General features: G+C 42.7%; 1 protein-coding gene across 2 annotated transcripts in view; it reads left to right on the top strand.

Annotated features, from left to right (window-relative positions):
• mldr (mitochondrial ribonuclease P catalytic subunit) overlaps positions 1–18,555 on the top strand; it is a 40,039-nt gene extending 21,484 nt beyond the window's left edge. For both annotated transcript variants that reach the window (XM_067125410.1, XM_067125411.1), the window contains 3 exons: positions 3,121–3,189; positions 5,002–5,122; positions 17,819–18,555. In XM_067125410.1, the coding sequence (XP_066981511.1) occupies positions 3,121–3,189; positions 5,002–5,122; positions 17,819–18,490 (862 nt within the window). In that variant the 3' untranslated portion in view covers positions 18,491–18,555. The remainder of the gene's footprint in view (positions 1–3,120; positions 3,190–5,001; positions 5,123–17,818) is intronic.
• Positions 18,556–20,664: the final 2,109 nt, after the last annotated feature.

The following is a 20,664-nucleotide window of genomic DNA, read 5'->3' as shown; positions in this document are numbered from 1 at the left end:
GTGTTCCGTAAAGAGACCGGACTTACCTATGTCAAAGAATGCTCTGGCTTTTCTGAGAGATACGATTAAATAGCTCATTCATCCTGTCAAGACTCTGATTTGAAACTTGAAAGTCAATGCTCACGAGGTGAGGGCGGTTGTACTTCAGTGGCTTTTCAGAAAAAATGTCACTACCAGCAACATTCTGGGTGCCACATTTTGGCGGAGTACTTGTGTGGGCCACACTACCTGAGATGTGAAGACGACATATGAGAACTGCTTCTCGCGAGACCATACGCTTTCCGCAGATACTTTCCTGGGGGCAGGGGATGACACTCATCCTATCCTATAGAAAAATGGTTGGATAGTGTTTTTTATGGTTGTTGGGTCGATCGCCTGTAAGGGACTTCCACTCGTTAGCTTTTATTATGCTTATCCTAACTTAGTTAGGCTTGGTCAGGTGGTTGGTTTTGTCAAGGCCCTCATTGTATGGTCAATATGGTCTTGTCACACTGTGGTCACGCCCCCGTTGACAGATCATCTAGAACTCACCAGCCATACAGGTCACACCTTTGCTGGAGACTCTAGTTAAGCAGAAGGACTTGGGTGACAGTAATCACGGTCAGCTATGCCACAGTGTAAGGAACCAAAATCATCTTCACCCACTTGTAGTGTTTTTTCCAAATCCTATTCTGTCTGTACCCACCTCCAATGGTATTCAGCTATATATATCTGACAGGTAAGTTTCAATGAACAAAATGATATTTTTAATGATAAAACAAAGTTTGTTCATACTTGGCAGATATATATATTCATAGTGCCCGCCCACTTCCTCAGGAGACAGTGGCACTAGAAAAATCTGAATAGAAAATGGGAATGGTTTGATTACACTTTCCCAGCGGTGGAATGGGTACTAACTAACCTGATCTCCACTGCGTGTGTCAAGTTTTGAAATTTGCTTGGATTAACAGAGAATACAGCTATATATATATCTGCCAGGTAAGTAAGAACAAACTTTATTTTATCATTAAAATATCATGTTTCTGGTGCACAGAGTATCACAGGCTTTGTGCACTTCATTTATCATCCAAGAGGTTGCAGCATTTTTCTTGATGTTTCATTATAGGCATTCATTAACATTAGCCTATTTGTGCATTGCACTTGAATTCCAGACATTTCATTCCACTTGAGGAAAAAGCTCAGATGGTTTAGGTAGGTTGAAAACGTGTGTTTATATGTAGCCTTTAAACTGTCGTTTTGAAATTTTCTTGACCTCATATAAGGTTTTCATTTCACAAACTATATGAAGGTAATGCTAATGTTAGATCCATGGCCCTGTGGGAGGTGAGGAAAATGAAAATGCTGCTTAAACAGGCAATGTTTCAACTATTATGTTCACAAAAAGAAAATCATTCCTGACAGTGACTATTTAAAACTCTAAAACTCATAATTTATAACGAATGGCAAATTGTATTGAGTAATGAACCTTATAATAACAGGCTAGTATATGATTTTTTTAGCAGACAACCAAGTTCTGCATACAAAACATACAATTAGAATGAACATAAGATGTTGGATTATGGCATTCTTCACAACAAAAAGAACATCATGTTGAAGTAATTTTGTTTCACTTTTGAACTGGTTATACTCCTTTAACCCATGAATATTTAATGAATAATCCACATGACCCAATCCTTGTATGCATAGAAAGTAGTCAACACTAATTTACCAAACTGATGTTAGCAAACTGATACAGTGTTTTCGTATCTCTTGCTTACCACTACGCTGTTATAGAAGCCTGTTTGATAAGTAATGTTCCTTTAGATGTCACAACTGCAGAGCTAGATATGATAAAACTTTTGGCTGGGATATTTTGGTTGTTTGAAGTGTATAATTCAGTTTCTTTGCCAGGATTAATTTTGGTCGTGGAACTTTGCTGTAGCAGGATGCATTCAAGTGCCACTGATGATAGAATTTTTTCTGTTTCTGAGCTTTCTGGGGATCCCTGATCTGCTGCAGTTCCTGTTGGTCTGGCAGCCATAATGGTGGTACTAGAGTATCTAGGATTCCTGGTGTCCATTGCTCTTTGTTGGTTATAGGTCCTCCTTTATTGCCTTCTTATAGTTACAGTCTTCAGTGGGTACAGTTCTTTTATCTGCTTAACACCAGCAAGGGGTTGGTTTATCAGGTAATGCACCCCTGGCACTCCAGCAGCAACTCCAGCAGCAACCTTGAGTTCAGTCTTGGCTTCCTGATTCAGCCTCTTTTGCTGGTTTAATTTTGTATCAGTTGCATTGAAGTTCAGTGCACTTCTGCTTCCTGTCCTCTTTCTACCAGCTGTGCTCCTGCTCTCAGTCTCTCATGCCTCCTCCATCTTGTGTAGACTTTCCATCTCTTTTGCTTGCCAGACATTTTTTAGTGCAATATACCTCCCTTTGACCATGCACCTGCAATTAACTCTCCTATGCTAGCCTAGCACCAGTCATGCTCCCGTTCTGTGCAGTGTTCCTGCTCTTGCCATCTAGTTAGTTTTTAGCTCCTCACTGTTTGATTCTCCCTTATCTACATCAGAGGAGGAGCCAGTACTGCCAGTCCTTGTACTCAAAAGAGTGAGCCAAGCTCACCCCAGGTTTGACCCTGATAGCCTTTTCTGTTCATAAACAAAGCGTCCTTGAGACACTAGGTTTCAGTTTAATCAGTTTTCTTCTGCAAGTACAAAGGATGAGCCTTTCAAATTTTCAAACATGGTTCCTGTCCAACTCATGATCATTTGTTCTGTTTGGGGCCTGGAGCTTCTGTAGAGCAACAGTATTTTTTTTACAGGGAAAAATATTTTCTTTCAATACAGATCCATCACTTTACTTAAGTACATTCATTCCGACACAACAGATTGATTTCAAGTCTGGGGTTCTCATGCTTGGAATGAACAGGCTAATATTAAAGTATATTGGAAAACTACTTTTGTTGTCTCCCTGTTTTTGATGTGTAGACTGAGAACATATTATGCATTACCTTCTGTCCTAAGATCAGTTTCTTATGTTATCCTTGCATTTATTTGTCCTGCTTCAGTGTCATCTTTTACCTGCTTTGTTCAGTCTAGCTTGTTGCCATTCCAATACTGTATGAATTGTTTCTTTTCAGTTCAAAGGATGATGGATTTTTCATTTATGCTGCTCTCCAGTCTGGACTTGGAACACAGTTTGTATCAAGGTAATTTCTGAGTGCTATATATGCAGTATTCTTAGGAGTATTATTTTAGAACAGTTTGCATCAAGGTATTTTTGAGTATATGTCTGCAGTATTCTTCAAAGTCTTATTTCAGACATTACTAGACTTAACTGAAGGAATTAGTAATACAGTTTAGACTTAACTTGAAGGCATCAGTAATACAGTTTGAAATGTAACCTCAAATTTGAGAAGACATTAGTTGTACTCTACTTAGTAAAGAAAAAGTGAATAAAGTACTAAATTTGCTCACCAGTCATGGTTTCAGTAGTTCAGAGGCTTGTATTAATTACTTACATAAAAATGTTGATCACAGAAGAACAAAGAATAGTAAAATTATTTGCCAGAGAAACTGGAAATAACCATAGAAGGTTTTACTTGCACCAAGTTGAATCTGTCTCCACAAATTAGGGTTCCAGTTATAAAGTAGACGAGTACTTCAGTAAATGAAATTTACTTTCGATGCAGTTGCTGGTAGAATGTTTCCAAATCATCATTTGCTGTGAGTCTTGATTAAAAATTATGATTAATAACTTTAATAACGACCAAAAAATAAAGCCTGTTTTATAAGGGTAATATTTAGTACTAGAAATCTCAGGTATTCTATATGGGTATGTGGAATTAATACCAGATAATCATACCTATTATTTAATGAGGTCATTAATAAATCTAAATCAACATGATTAATGTTGAATCACAATGTAAGTATGCTAGAGTAAGAAGTGGATATGTTAAAAGGCATATTTTATATCAATTCAGAACCTTTTAACAATATTGGTTGGAAAATGCTGTTGTATTTTGTGGGTTCTATCTAATTTGAAGGTTTTTACCCTATGACTTATCGTATATACCTCATTTCCTGGTGTTGAAGATATTCCACCCTCGAATGTGCACCCCACTTTTAACTAGCAAAATTTTGAAAACAATGCATAAGAAATGGCCTCCCTATCATAAGTTGATGTCTTTGTTTTCTGTGGTATGCTGTGTCTCGTTGCATTGAAGAACCCTGGCTCTTGATTTCTACTGATTATTTGATGATTTTTTCTTATCATTTACTTTAAAAATAAAGTACTTTTTAAATTTTTTCATGTTTACTGATTTTAATATTATTAAAGTTTTCCTACAGTTGACTTACAAGCAAATTGAAACACTTGAATAAATGACAAAGTAACTTATACACCATAAACTGCCAAGTCTTGTGTTGTCAAAAATTTTCTTTGCCATCAGTCTCTCAGTAAGCGCAGCTGGATGGGGCTACAGTAGATACAGTATTCCACGTAGTTGATATGGTGTAACATTGTATTGCAGTTAAACTTTGTAAAAACACCACACATCCCAAGTACAGGAAAAAATTAAGATTAAAATATGAAAAAACACTTTAGTCTCCAAAGCCTGCAAATATTTTCATATTACCATAAGTCAGATGTGTACATGATCGATTGAGATAGTCTTGCTATAGTAGGAATTGCTGATATGGGAATGAATTTGTATAGTACGTATTTTTTTTTAATTTTTAAGTAACTTAATGTATGTATACTCTTCATGCAGAGGTCATGTATGAGTTTTGAATATTCTAGCAAAGATAACTTTCCTCTGGGGTTAGATAGGACACAGGGTAAATTTCTGAGACTTATTTCAGGAAAAAACAGTATCTTTGACTCCAAGAAATGCAGTACTGTACTTTGTACTGTATTTCATATTATAAAATCTCAGGAGAAAACTGAAAACAAATAGTAAACATGCTAACTTTTGTAGACTGGTTTGAAAAATATAATTTATTCGCATGATTTCTTTCAGTGATTTTCTCCGAGACCATCTTTATCGTTTAAGAGATCCCTCTCTGCGGGAAACCTTTCGTGTATGGCAGAGAAAGCATCAGATATTTTCCATTAATCATCCCTCTGGAGTACACCTTGTGGTATGTTGGAAGATTTATTAAATAATGAAATAACTTGTCCTTGCTGTATTATAGTGCTAATAATGAATCAGATTTGTTCCTACTGAAATGGAAAGCATCACCATTTATGCACGAGTATCCTTTAGCTTGAGCAGTTGTTGAATATAAGAACAAGGAGGTATGGGGTGAGTGGAGTAATACCCCTCACTCGCCTTATGTTACCACTCACTTTTTCTTTGGACTTTTGTTCAGTGTCTCTTTCTTAGTTGTTGTTTAGCAGTGGAGAAAAACATGACCAAAGCTGTTGCAGGGGGCATGGGCATTTCATATCTCCTGCAGCAGTAAGCCCCCACCCTGTGCAAGGAGCGTGCGATGTCTGGTATTCCCTGCAATGGTAAAAGTATTTGCCAGCTTCATGGGATTTTTTCTTTTTCCTTCTTCCATTCCTATCCCTCTGCCTGTTATTGCTGGCTTCTTCATGGGCTTTTTCATTCTTCCATTCCTATCCCTCTGCTTGTAGTGCTGGCTTCTTCAGGGGATTTTTTCTTTCTCCTTCTGCCTGTTAGTAATGCTACCCCTCTTTGTAGGGAAAAGCACTTGAACAGAGAAGTCGGGTGTGCCATCAACAGCTGTTTCACCCTCCAATTTGTCTGACCTGTACATCCAGGTACTAAGAAAATGCTGCCTCTGGAATACAGTCCTGCGAATGATCTTTCATATGCTTAAAATTCCTGCTAGTCTGTCTTTTGCAGCATTTCTGGACAACCTGGCAGAGGAGAGGGCACTGTCTCCAGTACCTTCCTCTCCTATTGTGCCAGCTCCTATGTCTTCAGCTACCCCAGCTTCTTGACTACCGCAAAGGAGGGGGATCCTGTCACAGTAGTCCTTCTCAGTTGGTACTTTGTTGTTGAATACTGACAAGACTCAGGAAAGGAAAGGGAAGAAATGCTCTCAGTGTTCCTACTTGTCATCAAGTTCATTTTCATCCCCTTCCTTGTCCCTGAAATCTTTTCCAATATGTAGGGAGAAGAGGAGGAGGTCTAAGGCCTTGCACAAGAAGTCAAGGCAGATTTCTCACATGAGCTCTTTATTCTTGCAGGAGAGTGGGAGTCACAGTCACTGGCACGTCATCGCGCCTCTGCATCTACCCGTTTAGACCAAAAGTCTGATCCTGCCACTTCCATTTACAAGCTCTCAGGCTCACACCTAGATGAGTCTGCATGTCCTGCTCACTCTGCATGTGGTTGATCAGGACAACTCCCCTCTCCCCATGCCCTTCAACATCATCTGGCCACACATGCTCTAACAAGAGAGAGAGAGAGCATGTATCTTTTTGGTATTCATGCACCACGTCGAGGAAGAGGCTCAATTGCTCTCTCTCACCTCTCATGTGCCAGGCTTGCTGCATAGATAGGAGGTGCATGGGAGTGGCAGTTTGTTCTCCTGCATTGTCCATGAGCTTGGTGGCTACTGAGTATAGGGTTTTGATAGGGCAGAGCCTAGAGTGAACATCATTCAAATAGCAGTTGTACTGGATCTCTTCCCTTTCATTACAAGATCAAGAGCGAGTAAAGGAGCAGAAGGATGGCATCTTGTCCTCTTTGTCTGAAGAGAATGTAGCTGAACAACGGGGGATCTAATGATTCTGCCCTCTAAATGACAAATACATGTTACATATAGATTATAGTCCAATCATCTACAACCCCCTTCTTCCTTCATGCTTGTAGTCCCATCTTGAACAGGTTCTTCATTTGGAAAATCTGGGAGATCTATGTGGGGCTGTAGCAGGAGAAGAGTTGAGAGGTCTGGTTAAATAAATCATTTATAACTAACTAACTAACTGTAGCAGGAGACTTTCACGTCCATGTGAAGGTCCACAGGGATGTGAGGTAGAGGGTCAGCACCATGGGTTGGTACTGGGTACAGGAATTGCCGGTTCCTCTAGTATACTCGTCCACTGGGGAAATGTATTTCATAGTCCCTTGACCTGCCATGGCTCATGACGATCCCAACCTTGTCCCAACAGTGAGAAGTTGGATCTTGGATCTTTACTGGCTGTCCAACTTCTAGCCTGGGTAGGGGACGTGCATGTTAATTGTGCGACCTCTGTACAAGTTCGGCTCTGTTGGCAGCACGGCAATCACAGTCTTCGGCTTTCTCGAGCCATTCCTGTGAGAATGACTGAGAATGAGCAGGCACACAAGAGTGAAGTGGGGCCATATAGGATTTGTGCAGGGGTGTGGCCCATGAAGTTTGGAGTGTTCCGTAACTCCAAGAGGCCAGGGTCGAAGTCTTCACAGTCAGTGTTGCCAGAGGGTGTTGTCTTCAGTATGTGATGTTTCACATGGCCATTGGACTGCAGGCAGTACGGGAGAGTAAGGAGGTGATGTACTCCCCATTGCTCCATGAAATCCCTAAATTCATGGCTGGTGAATTGTGAGGTCTACCATCGGTCCTGAGGTGAAGTGGGACACCAACCTCCCTGAAATATCTGCAGAAGATCCTTATCATTGCAGAGGTGGTAGTGTCACTGTAGCATGGGGCAACCACAGGCCAGCCAGAAAGCCTGTAGGTCACGAAGAGGAATTACTACCCTGAAGTGTTGAAGAAGTCCTCTGACACAGACTCAAAGGGCCTAGTAGGGTGCTTGTCATTTTGAAGAGGTTCCTGCTGGAGGCTGGTTGTAAAACCTGGCAAGGCTCTCGAGCTTGAACAGCACTTGCGATGTCAAGAGTTGATTTCCGGCCAGTAAACAGTCTGTTGTGCCCATCGCTTTGTGGTTTCTATTGCTCCGTGACTGTCATGGAGTAGTGATAGAGTGCAGCAGCAAAGGGCTGCAGGAACTACAATCCTTGCTCCATAAAGGAAGAGTTCACCATCGACTGAGAGGCTATCCCATAGTTTCCAGAGTGAGAGCAACGAATTATCCAGGTTGTAACGATTGGTAGGAAATCCTGAGAGCACACAGTCTTGAAGATGGATGTACAATGGGTCCTCCCTCACTGAAGCCTGAAGATCTTGAATAATCCTGTCAGCATCCTGGGGTGAAGCGTCATCCTCTTGGGATGCTGCATGAGTGGTGGCAATGGTCCTGATGTATGGCCCAGTCTCAACATATTCGGTTTGTTATGTGGTGTGAGCTGGCTGCCAGGCATCGGGGATGCCAAGCTGCTTGCCAGCACACCACACAGCTGTGAACAGATACGATGGGATATTCTCCTTGAGACATTGTAATCGGGGAGTCTTGACCGCATCCAAAGTGTAATGAATGGTTGAGAATTGGCACCAGTGGGCGATGGTCTGTCATCAACGTAAAATGTTTGAGGCCTGTCAGGTACAGTTTGCATTTGGACATATCCCAGGTTATGGCTAACATCTCCAACTCAATTGTGGCATAATGCGCCTCAGTGTCTGTGAGGAAACGAGCCACTACTAAGCGGAGTCTTCAACTGCCACGGTCCTGTAGAAGGGATATCCTAGTCCGGTGAGTTGAGAAGCATCAGTCTGTAGGATAACTGGGAGGGCTGGATCAAAGGAGACAAGGACTGATAGTCTTCACTCAGCGAAATGCTCCGTCCTAATCTGCGGTCCATACAAGTTAAGTATACCTTAGTTTTACCAGACCACTGAGCTGATTAACAGCTCTCCTAGGGCTGGCCTGAAGGATTAGACTTATTTTACGTGGCTAAGAACCAATTGGTTACTTAGCAGCAGGACCTACAGCTTATTGTGGAATCCAAATGCACACTTGGGGCTTATAATGGGTCTAATAGGCTGAACTGCATCAAATATCTCTGGCGTAAAGTCAGCCAATTGGTTCACTAACCCCACGAATGAATGAAGATCCGTCAAGTTCATTGGTGTAGGGAAGTCCTTGATTGCAGCTACTTCGTCGGGGTCTGCTGAAATGAAATGCCATCTTTGGAGATCCGAAATCCGCAGAAGGTAGACGGTAACCACAAACTTGTTAAGTGTGATGCCAAACTTGCACACCTTGTCAACATCCCATGGATTCGGCATAGATGGCTAAGGAAATCCTCATCGAGCTGCAGGATTGTCATCGACTACCTTGGCGCAATTCTTGACACCTTGCAGAGCCTTGTCTCCTCAAAGGCAGTAGGCGTCCCCTGTGGCCACAAATCCCATTGGGCCTCTGCAATGCTGGGATCGGCCATAGGGTGTGATGTAAGTGGTTAACTTTTGATCCTCATCTGCAAGTTGCATCTTCCTCAAGTTGGATTTGCATTGGGGGTCCTTCCATCAGCTTTAGTGGGGCTTTCTTCAGTTCTTCCATAGAGGTCAGCACATCCTTGAACTCTCGCAGAAAAAAAGTCTCAGACTTCAGCAGGCGACGTGGTGGCATGAAGAGCCAGCTCTGAACGCGTATTGGCATGGGTAACATCCAGAATAGGTCTGGGGAAACTCTGGGGGAATAATGACCAACTCTTTGCAGTGGCTATATGACAGCAGTGGTGTTCAGACACCATGGACTTGGATTCTCTCTGAACAGGATCTCTGCTGAAAGGTGAGAGTGGCTGTGAAGGATCCTAAGGCAGGTGTCATCATAGAGCCATCTGCAGTGAGCACTGGGGTAGCTGGTGGGGGTTGTAGTGCACTCCTAGGAATGTGCAGAAGGTCAAGATGCTGAGGGCCCACAACAGAGACGTCGGTACTTGTGTCTGGCGACATCTGAATCCTGGTTGTGGTGTCACCAAACGAGGGAAACGGAGATTGGCTGCAGTGTCTTTGATAGAAGAGGGTCTTCCCATCCGACGACAGCTGGAGTTCTTGTCCAGAGAGGGTGGTGCAGGCTCGGCACTGGAAGTGGCATCCCTTGTCTTCTTCCAGCAGCACTTGTTGTAATGTTCCTGTCGGTTGCAGTGGCAGCACTGAACCTGTCTAGCAGGGCACGTATGTACCTTGGCCCAATGACCCTTGTAGGCACAGTTGCTGCAGGTGCTGTCTGCTGCACGACACTTCTCTGTGGACCCATGCGTGTGGTTGCACAACTTTGAAAGGTTGCATCTGGTCAAGGGGGGGAGGTTCTGTGGAGGGGGTACTGATGTAGTCACTGCACCCTCTGGTGGCGAGGTATGAGCTGCAGGTATGGAAGGAGGGGCGCTGGGGCTTCCTGTGGTTGCTTGCTGTACAAGGGGGCTAGCATTTGCAGAAAGGTGCTGTAGTGATCTGTTTCCTGTTCCCCGCGAATTTTGTCCTCTCTCTGTCGTTGGACCCTAAAATCTTCCTGTTTTCTTTGTCTCTCTTCTTTCTGTCTCTTCCTTTTCTCCTCTTGTCTGATCCTGACGTGACCCTTAATCCATGATTTCTCCAGGTATTGTATGAACAAAAGGAAATCAGCTGATTGAGGTATGGCCATTTAGGGATGGAGAGCGGGTGGGGACTGCGGATGGTAGGCAGGATCTTGTGAATACTGGACTGCTAGGGTGTCGTCACATTCGTCCTGAGAACATAGGGAATCCATTGTGAATAATGTTCTGTTTACCCCCATACAGGCTTAATATACTGAATTAGTATTTTAGATGCAGTACATGAAATACTGGCACTAGTTGGCTTGTTTGCACATAAGATACACTGTACATACCATACCAGCAAATAAAGTCAAGTCAGAGAGAGAGAGAGAGAGAGAGAGAGAGAGAGAGAGAGAGAGAGAGAGAGAGAGAGAGAGAGAGAGAGAGAGAGAGAGAGAGAGAGAGAGAGGTCCTCTGTCGGCTTTCTTCTGGTACGCTGTAAGTCTCCTTTATCTCTTGCGTCTTGCAACTTCTTCCTGTAATACCCCACTGTACCATGTTGGTTGGGATGAGACGTGAAACAAGCTCATCTAAAATGTAGGTTCTTGATACCTACAGTAATAAAGGTTACAATGCAACAAGGACTATACGTGTGAGCAACTGAACTCGGAGGGGAAGTGGCATACTGCCAGGCATTGGATTTGATTGTGTTTAGTTGCCACTTACCAGTGTACATGTGAGACAAGAATACAGTTGCCACTTATCAATACAGTATACTATGTTATATACATGGGAGGCAAGGATACGTTATACAATAATAAATACATGTTACATATAGATTAATAGTAGCTATTAACTTCCAACAGGGCCAGAGACTCCTGCAAATCCAGAAAGTAAGGTTAGAAGAGCATTGGTGCTTGTGAGAAGGGAGGATGACATTCCTTGAACAGAATATTGTACCCATCCTGAAGGACTGATACTACCAAGGGTTCTACCACTATGTCCAATGGCAGAGGAATGGAATCGTCACCCTCAGCAACTCCCTCTCTTCTTCCCCTTTCCTTGCTTCCTACCTGCAACTGGGGAAGGAGGAAGGAAGGAAGGGCTGGAAGGACTCCCAACCCTCATCTGAGGAAGGAAATTGGGATCCGTGTCTGGGTTTTGGAAAAACAAGCTTCTTTGCAACTTTAGATGTCAAAGGTTTCACGTGCACGTCTTCAGTATTAGGTGTTTTCTTCAGTATAAGATGTTTCGCATGGCCATTGGACTGCGGGCAGCGTGGGGGATTAAGGAGATGATGTACTCCCCATTGCTCCATGAAATCCCTAAATTCGTGGTTGATGAACTGTAGTCTACCATTGGTCCTGAGGCGAAGTGGGACACCGACCTCCCTGAAATATCTGCAGAAGATCCTTATCATTGCAGAGGCAGTAGTATCACTGAAGCATGGGGCAACCACAGGCCAGCCAGAAAGCCTGTTGGTCATGAAGAGGAATGACTACCCTATGATGTTAAAGTCCTCTGACACAGACTCAAAGGGCCTAGTAGGGTGGTTGTCATTTTGATGAGGTTCCTGCTGGAGGCTGGGTTGTAAAAACTGGCAAGGCTCTCGAGCTTGAACAGCGGTTGCGATGTCAAGAATCGATTTCTGGCCAGTAAACAGTCTGTTGTGCCCATTGCTTTGTGGCTTCTGTTGCTCTGTGACTGTCATGGAGTAGTGATAGAGTGCAGCAGCAAAGGGCTGCAGGAACTACAATCCTTGCTCCATAAAGTAAGAGTTCACCATCGACTGAGAGGCTATCCCATAGTTTCCAGAATGGGAGCAACGAATTATCTAAGTTGTAACGATTGATAGGAAATCCTGAGAGCAAAGTCTTGAAGATGGATGTACGATGGGTCCTCCCTCGCTGAAACCTGAAGATCTTGAACAATCCTGTCAGCATCCTGGGGTGAAATGTCATCCTCTTGGGCTGCTGCATGAGTGGTGGCAATGGTCCTGATGTATGGCCCAGTCTCAACATATTTGGTTTCGTTATGTGGTGTGAGCTGGCTGCCAGGCATCGGGTATGCCAAGCTGCTTGCCAGCACGCCACACAGCTGTGAACAGATACGGTGAGATATTCTCCTTGAGACATTGTAAATGGGGATTCTTGACCGCATCCAAAGTGTAATGAATGGTTGAGAATTGGCACCAGAGGGTGATCATCTGTCATCAGTGTAAAATGTTTGAGGCCTGTCAGGTACAGTTTGCATTTGGACATATCCAAGGTTACAGCTAACATCTCCAACTTGATTGTGGCGTAGCGCGCCTAAGTATCTGTGAGGAAACGAGCCACACTGTACTAAGCGGAGTCTTCCATTGCCATGGTCTTGTAGAAGGGATATCCTAGTCCAGTGAGTTGAGAAGCATCAGTCTGTAGGATAACTGGGAGGGCTGGATCAAAGGAGGCAAGGACTGATGGGCAGTCTTCACTCGGCAAAATGCTCCATCCTGATCTGTGGTCCATACAAATGCACACTTGGGGATCATAATGGGTCTGATAGGCTAAGCTGCATCAAATATCTCGGGCATAAAGTCAGCCAATTGGTTCACTAACCCCAAAAAGGAATGAGGATCCGTCAAGTTCATCGGTGTAGGGAAGTCCTTGATTGCAGCTACTTTGTCGGGGCCTGCTGAAATGAAATGCCGTCTTTGGAGGTCCGAAATCCGCAGAAGGTAGAAGGTAATGCTGGAGGCAGTAACCACAAACTTGTCTTTGTTAAGTGTGATGCCAAACTTGCGGCACCTTGTCAACATCTTGTGGATTTGGCATAGATGGCTAGGGAAATTCTCATCGAGCAGCAGGATTGTCATCGACTACCTTGGCACAATTCTCGACACCTTGCGGAGCCTTGTCTCCTCAAAGGCAGTAGGTGTCCCCTGTGGCCACAAATCCCATTGGGCCTCTGCAATGCTGTATGTGGTTAACTTTTGATCCTCCTCTGCAAGTTGCATTCGCTAGTACCCATGTAGGGCATCTGCAGTGGTGAAGGACTTGGCTGTCGCGGTTCTTGAGGTCAACGGTGATTCAGACACCTTTGTCCTTAGTTACTACAACGAGCGGGTGACACCAGTCTGAGGGTTTGTCACCAGCAGGCTTAATGATACCCTGATCAACCATGCACTCGAGCTCTGCCATAACTTTTTCCCAGAAGGCATATGGTATTTGGCAAGATGCATTAATGGCAAAAGGCACAGCATCTTCAAGTTGGATTTGCATTGGGGGTCCTACCATCAGCTTTAGTGGGGCTTTCTTCAGTTCTTCCTTAGAGGTCAGCACATCCATGAACTCTCGCAGAAAAAAAGTCTCAGACTTCAGCAGGCAACGTGGTGGCATGAAGAGCCAGCCCTGAACACTTACTGGCATGGGTAACATCCAGAATAGGTCTGGGGAAACTGGGGGAATAATGACCAACTCTTTGCAGTGGCTATATGACAGCAGTGGCATTCAGACACCATGGACTTGGATTCTCTCTGAACAGGATCTTTCAGCTAAGGTGAGAGTGGCTGTGAAGGATCCTAAGGAAGGTGTCATCATAGGGCCATCTGCGGTGGGCACTGGGGTAGCTGGTGGGGGGTTGTAGTGCACTCCTAGGAATGTGCAGAAGGTCAAGATGCTGAGAGCCCACAACAGAGACATCGGCACTTGTGTCTGGCGACATGTGAATCCTGGATGTGGTGTCACCATACAAGAGGGAAATGGAGATTGGCTGCGGTGTCTTTGATAGAAGAGGGTCTTCCCGTCCGACAACAGCTGGAGTTCATGCCCAGAGAGGGTGGTGTAGGCTCAGGACTGGAAGTAGCATCCCTTGTCTTCTTCCAGCAGCACTTGTCGTAATGTTCCTGTCGATTGAAGTGGCAGCACTGGACCTGTCTGGCGGGGCACGTATGTGCCTTGGCCCAATGACCCTTGTAGGCACAGTTGCTGTCTGCTGCTGGACGCTTCTCTGTGGATCCATGCGTGTGGTTGCACAACTTTGAAAGGTTGCATCTGGGCAAGGGGGGGAGGTTCTGGGCGATGGCTTTCTGTGGAGCAGGTACTGATGTAGTCACTGCACCCTCTGGTGGCAAGGTATGAGCTGCAGGTATTGAAGGAGGGGCACTGGGTCTTCCCGTGGTTGCTTTCTGTACAAGAGGGGCTAGCATTTGCAGAAAGGCGCTGTAGTGGTCTGCTTCCTGTTCCCTGCAAATTTCATCCTCTCTCTGTCGTTGGACCCCAAAATCTTCCTGTTTTCTTTGTCTCTCTTCTTTCTGTCTCCTCCTTTTCTCCTCTTGTCTGATCCTGACATGACCCTTGATCCATGATTTCTCCAGGTTCTGTATGAGCAAAAGGAAATCAGCTGATTGGGGTATGGTCGGTTCTGTATGAGCAAAAGGAAATCAGCAGATTGGGGTATGGTCGTTTAGGGATGGAGAGCGGGTGGGGACTGTGGATGGTAGGCAGGATCTTGTGAATACTGGACTGCTAGGGTGTCGTCACATTCATCCTGAGAACATGGAGAATCCATTGTGAATAATGTTCTGATTACCCCCATACAGGCTAAAAAGCAGAATTTAACTAATGTAATGTATTAGTATTTTAGATGCAGTACATGAAATACTGGCACTAGTTGGCTCGTTAGCACTACCTTACACTGCACATAAGATGCACTGTACATACCATACCAGCAAATAACGTCCTTGCGGAGAGAGAGAGAGAGAGATAGAGAGAGCTTTCTTCTGGTATGTTGCAAGTCACCTGTCTCTCTTGCTTCTTGCAACTTCTTCCTGTGATACCTCACTGTACCATGTTGGTTGGGATGAGACGTGAAACAAGCTCATCTAAAATGTAGGTTCTTTATACCTACAGTAATAAAGGTTACAATGCAACAAGAACTACGCGTGACTACTGAACTCGGAGGGGAAGTGGCATACTGCCAGGCACAGGATTTGAATGTGTTTGGTTGCCACTTAACAATGTACATGTGAGACAAGAATACAGTTGCCACTTATCAATACAGTATACTATGTTATACACATGGGAGGTGAGGATACATTATACAATAACAAATACATGTTACATATAGATTATAGTGTCTGTTAACTTCCAACAGTGCCAAAGATTCTTGCAAATCCAGAAGGTGAGGTTAGAAAAGCATTGGTACTTGTGAGAAGGGAGGATGTCATTCCTTGAACAGAATACTGCCACCCATCCTGAAGGACTGATACTACAAATGGTTCTACCACTATGCCCAATGGCAGAGAATGGAATCGTTGCCCTCAGCAACTCCTCTCTTCTTCCCCTTTCCTTGCTTCCTACCTGCAGCTAGGGAAGGAGGAAGAAAGGGCTGGAAGGACTCCCCACCCTCATCTGAGGAAGAAAATTGGGATCCCTGACTGGGTTTTGGAGAAAGTCTTTTTTGCAACTTTAGAAGTCAAAGGTTTCACCAGCACCAAGAGAAAACCTGCCAAGAGAGGACCGAGGTACCGTGTCTCTTAAGAACCAGATTTGCCCACGTGTTGGTGTTCTGGCAAATGACACTAGCGGTCTTGTGAAGATTGCTGTGTTGTCCCACGAAAAGATAACTGCTACAGCAAAGTCTGGCAGCATGTTCAAAGTTAGGTGAAGCCACGAGACAGTCTGGAGCAATGCCACAGACACGAACTCCATTCATCTTTGAAGCTGAGAATGAACCACCAGAGGGAGGTCATTTGTCATTCAAGGACAGATACATCCAACAACAAACAAGTAGTCTCTTTGACTTCCATTGTATACCTCTCTGATGCACAAGCAGCAGGGAGGAGAAGAGCTTGCTCGGTCTGCTTTAGAATTCCCCTTCTTCTTAAGTGTAGATGAAGGAGAGTCTGAAGTCAAGGAGGATGAAGACAAGATAAGTTTGACAACAATAGAGAGGAAGAGGATGAAGCGGGAAGCACCGGTGCTTCTTTTTTCCCCAGTTTGCCACATTCCCTTTGTACTGCAGGACTGGGTGAGGCAGGAACCTCAGATGAAGTCTTACCCACTGAAGGATCCTGGCTGAAGTCTCACCCACTGAAGGATCCACTGCAACAGGAGGAGCCCCTTCCTTCACAGCAGTACATAAAGCCAAAATAGCCGTATCCCCACCAAGTGCCACTTCTACAGAGGGCTCAGGTTTTAAATCCTTTTTCCTCAGCCTTCTTATTAATGAAAGCCACAAAAGATGGGCTAACACAAATATTGAAGGTAGGCCATATCTTACACAGGCGCTATAAAGGTGATGTTTTCCTATGGACACCTAGAACATCAGAATCATGTGATGTCCTCAAGTGAAAGTTGGGTTCTGGTTTTTTAGACCTAGTGATACTCACAGAAGTAGCAGCACTTACAGAGGGACGAATGGATGATGAGGGTAAGAAGGAACTAGAAAGGTTTGGAGGCATCCCCAGCCAGATTAGTGTTCCCCCAAGGAAGTCAGCAGATGCTGTATATTCCTCTTCCTAAACCTAATCCACTGTGGCAAATCCTTATCAATACATTCCTTGCCAGAATAATCTTTGAACTGGAATTTTTTTGGAATTTCAAGAACCACAAAGAAGAGAGAATTCATCATTACAAGTGACAGGAACAGTTGAATTGAACTGAATATAAAATTTAGGCCAAAGGCCAAGCACTGGGACCTAAGAGGTCATTCAGTGCTGAAACGGATATTGATAGTAAAAGGTATGAAAGGTGTAATAGGAGGAAAACCTTGCAGTTGCACTATGAATCAACTGTTAGGAGAGGGTGGAAAGTAAGATGGAAAAAAGACTATGAAAGGAGGTACAGTAAAAGGAACGAAAGAGGTTGCAGCTAGGGGCCGAAGGCACGCTCCAAAGAACCCTAAGTAATGCCTACAGTGCACCTAATGAGTTGCACTGATGGCACTAGCCCCTACAGGCAACATGAACAAGAGGTACAAGGGTGGCCACATTCCTCACAGTGATTTTGACATTTTTTTCCGTAATGGTAAAAACAAGGAAAAAGGCAAAGAATACAACACAAAGGCAAGGCAAAGAGGTAACTCCAGTCTTTCAACTGCCAGCCAGGAGAGAAGATTACAGCACATTTTTATTCTACCATGGCCGAAAGAAAATGTAAATGTGACAATTGGTGAGTGAGGGATACTCCACCATTCTCTGTTAATCACCTGGTTAACTATCTTGTTACCAAGATTTTGACCAGTTTTCAGCTTGCGCTGAAAGATACTTCTGTATAAAAGGTTGTGGTTAGTATACCCTTAGGAACAAATACAAATTAGTCATTTTCTTGATAGCCTTTGAACAGAATAGTTGCTTTTACCCAGTCTTGTTGCACAAGTGGTAATGTCTATGTTTTCAGGAGCCTTTCCCCACTATCTTTGTATTTTTTGTTACTACAAGAAATAATTGTGTTAAATTTAATATAATATCCTTACTTTACCTTTGCAGCCACCTCCAAAATTCAGAGCTCTTGCACAGCAACATGATGCAGTGGATTGGCATATTCCCTACAACGATGGATCAGTTAGAGAGTCTTTTGAGGTACCCCATACATGGTTGTGTCTCCATGCAGACCAACAGAAGCACCAAGGGTTTCACCCAAGAGATCTTGTAAGTGACGCTGCCTTTAAATGCTTGGAGGAAGATAAATCAAAATCGTACTTTGCCAACCCGAGGAACTTTGGTATCGAATCTAATAATTCAGGCTTGAAATTTATAAAAGTAAACGATGAAATTCCTGGAAGCAAACAGAATAATTCAAGAACGTTGAATATTAAATATGGAAGAGTGTCTTTCAACAGTGATGTTAAGAGACCACGAAAGCAGTCCCTACCATACAATAATACTAGCATGTATTCAAGAGATTCTGCGACTCATTTTGGTGGCTTTAAAAGCAGTCCTACTGATTTTCAGTCCAATCTAGATGATTCAAATTCTTTGTCTCAGTCTAAATATGAAAAAGGTCGAGGAGCAAGGAATAAAATGAAGCAAGATATGATGAATATAATTGGTGGGAGCATTACAAAACAAAAACAACTGGAACATGACAAGAGACATTCTCTAGAGAAGAAGGTGAAATCCAATGAAAGAGTAGCTAAAGGTTTTCCCAAAAATTTGTAGAATTGTGAATGCATGCATTGTAAAACTAATGTAAATATTTGTCCATAAAGGTTTCTGTTTTTCAATTAAGAATGATTTTATTTCCCTATTAATGTGTTAATATTCACCCAATGTTTTAATGTTGCACACCTGATGTGCAGTTGCATTACTCCTAAGTTTCGTTCATACTTGAGAGATTCTATACTTGTTATCATTCCTGACTTTTACCACAAAGTTCTACTACAAAATTCTCTATAGGGAGTACTACCCTCAGTAATGCCTTACTTACAGTGTGGCTACCATTCAGCTTTACAGGTCCTTGGTAGTCTCCCTACAGCCTCCAGCTGCACTGTGTTATCCTGCTATCCATTCGTTGTCCTTTGCCCTTTCCTACTCAGATGTCCAACATGTGTAGCTATACCTTGGTCCATTGTCCTTTCCCACTCAGATGCCCAACATGTGTAGCTATACCTTGGTACATATTAAACTCTAAATTATATCCTCTGGCAGCCATATGAGTCTAGAAGTAACTTGTTAGTCAGCTGAAACTACTCTGACAAACTATATTAACTGACATAAACTGAAAAATTAACAAAATCACTGCTTAAGGTGATCAAAGTTTTTGGTATAGATATTTAAAGATATTAAGCAGTCATCATCAGTGAATGTTTAGACATGTAAATGCTAAAAAAGCTAAGTACACTTTATATAGATTTGTGGCTGAATTTTTTTATTTACTGAACAAATGAAAGATACTTTAGTGGCTATACGTAAAAAAAAATATAAACTTTAAAGTAAGGCTCATTGATTTAGTGAAAGTTCTGATGGAGATTAAGATTTAAATGCATAATGCATAACATAATAAATATATTAAACTAATAATGAAACTCAAGCAAAATGTTACCCAAATTCAAAGGCTACATTCTGGGCACAGGTGAAAATAACAGCCTTTGCAGAAGCAAGATTGGATTTATGTGGTATGGCAGGAGGACCTCTGTACTATAGTTAAAGCAGGTTGCTGTACTTAAAATCATCGTGCAGTGTGGTACATCACAAATTCCTGAAATAAAATATTAAGAAAAGGAAAGTTAAATGAAAAACAGCACATTTCTATTGCTAGAACTGTAGCCAACAGTAAGGAATATAAAAGACCTTTTGGTTTTCATTACTGCTAAATTATGCTACTCTTGGTTAATGGCAATACCTCTTAAAAGATGGAACATACTTGCATGATGCTAGCCAGAAAATTTTTTTTAGAAGGAACTCAACTCAGTCAAGAATGTGGTGAGCTCTAGCAAAAACAATGCCATAGGGTGTTAAGACAACCTGTCACCTCCTCAAGGCACAGATACATAAAGGTGGAAACCTCAAGAACCCATTCATAGGTTCCCTAAGGAAAACTGAGAAGCTAGTAATAGCTGGAATTACAAAAAAGTGGATTCAAAAAGTTCAGAAATGATACATTAGGAAGAGGTTGTACTACTATATATATGTTGGGGGTTACTGAATCCAGTAAACCAAAGATTACAGAAGAAAAAGGAAACACTTGAGTTTTGTTAGAACTTTATCTATAAATATCTCAGACATTGACCTGCCCTTTAGTCTGAAGAAAAAGGTGGAAAATTAAACAGGCAAAAGTAAAACATTAGAACATTGCAACATATGGAAAAATACTTAGAAGCAGAGAAAAATGTGTCAATTCTACACTGCTGCATCCAGCAAAGAATAATAACACCAAATTGGATCAACGGCTAAGGTGGTTTAGTAGGAATATAGGACAATCAGACATAAACTATCACGTTAAAACCATCAAAAGTGATAAAAATGGCCCACACAAAATAAAGTAGGAAGGTAGATAAATTCATTAGGAAGGCAAAATTAAAATATAGAACTGCACATAGAGCGAGTGAAAATTTAAAAGGCATATTTTGCACGCAGCCAGTCGAAAACCAATGAAGAGTACAATAGGGCTTTTACAAGATGAAAGATTGCAATACTATTAGTAGTGACACTGGTATGGCAGATCCACCAAATATTTTTCCAGCGTGAATACCTAAGAAGACATCTTTGAAATTCCTAGTGTCCCTGCAACATACCAAGGAAAATCATTAAAATAAAGATTGCATCTGACTCTGACTTACCAATTTATACAAATAAAGGTGGTAATAACATGAAGCTGTTGAGCTCAATAGTCC

This window comes from Macrobrachium rosenbergii, chromosome 23 (assembly GCF_040412425.1).
Source record: "Macrobrachium rosenbergii isolate ZJJX-2024 chromosome 23, ASM4041242v1, whole genome shotgun sequence".
Classification (NCBI taxonomy): domain Eukaryota; kingdom Metazoa; phylum Arthropoda; class Malacostraca; order Decapoda; family Palaemonidae; genus Macrobrachium; species Macrobrachium rosenbergii.
This window is presented reverse-complemented; position numbering and strand designations above follow the sequence as displayed.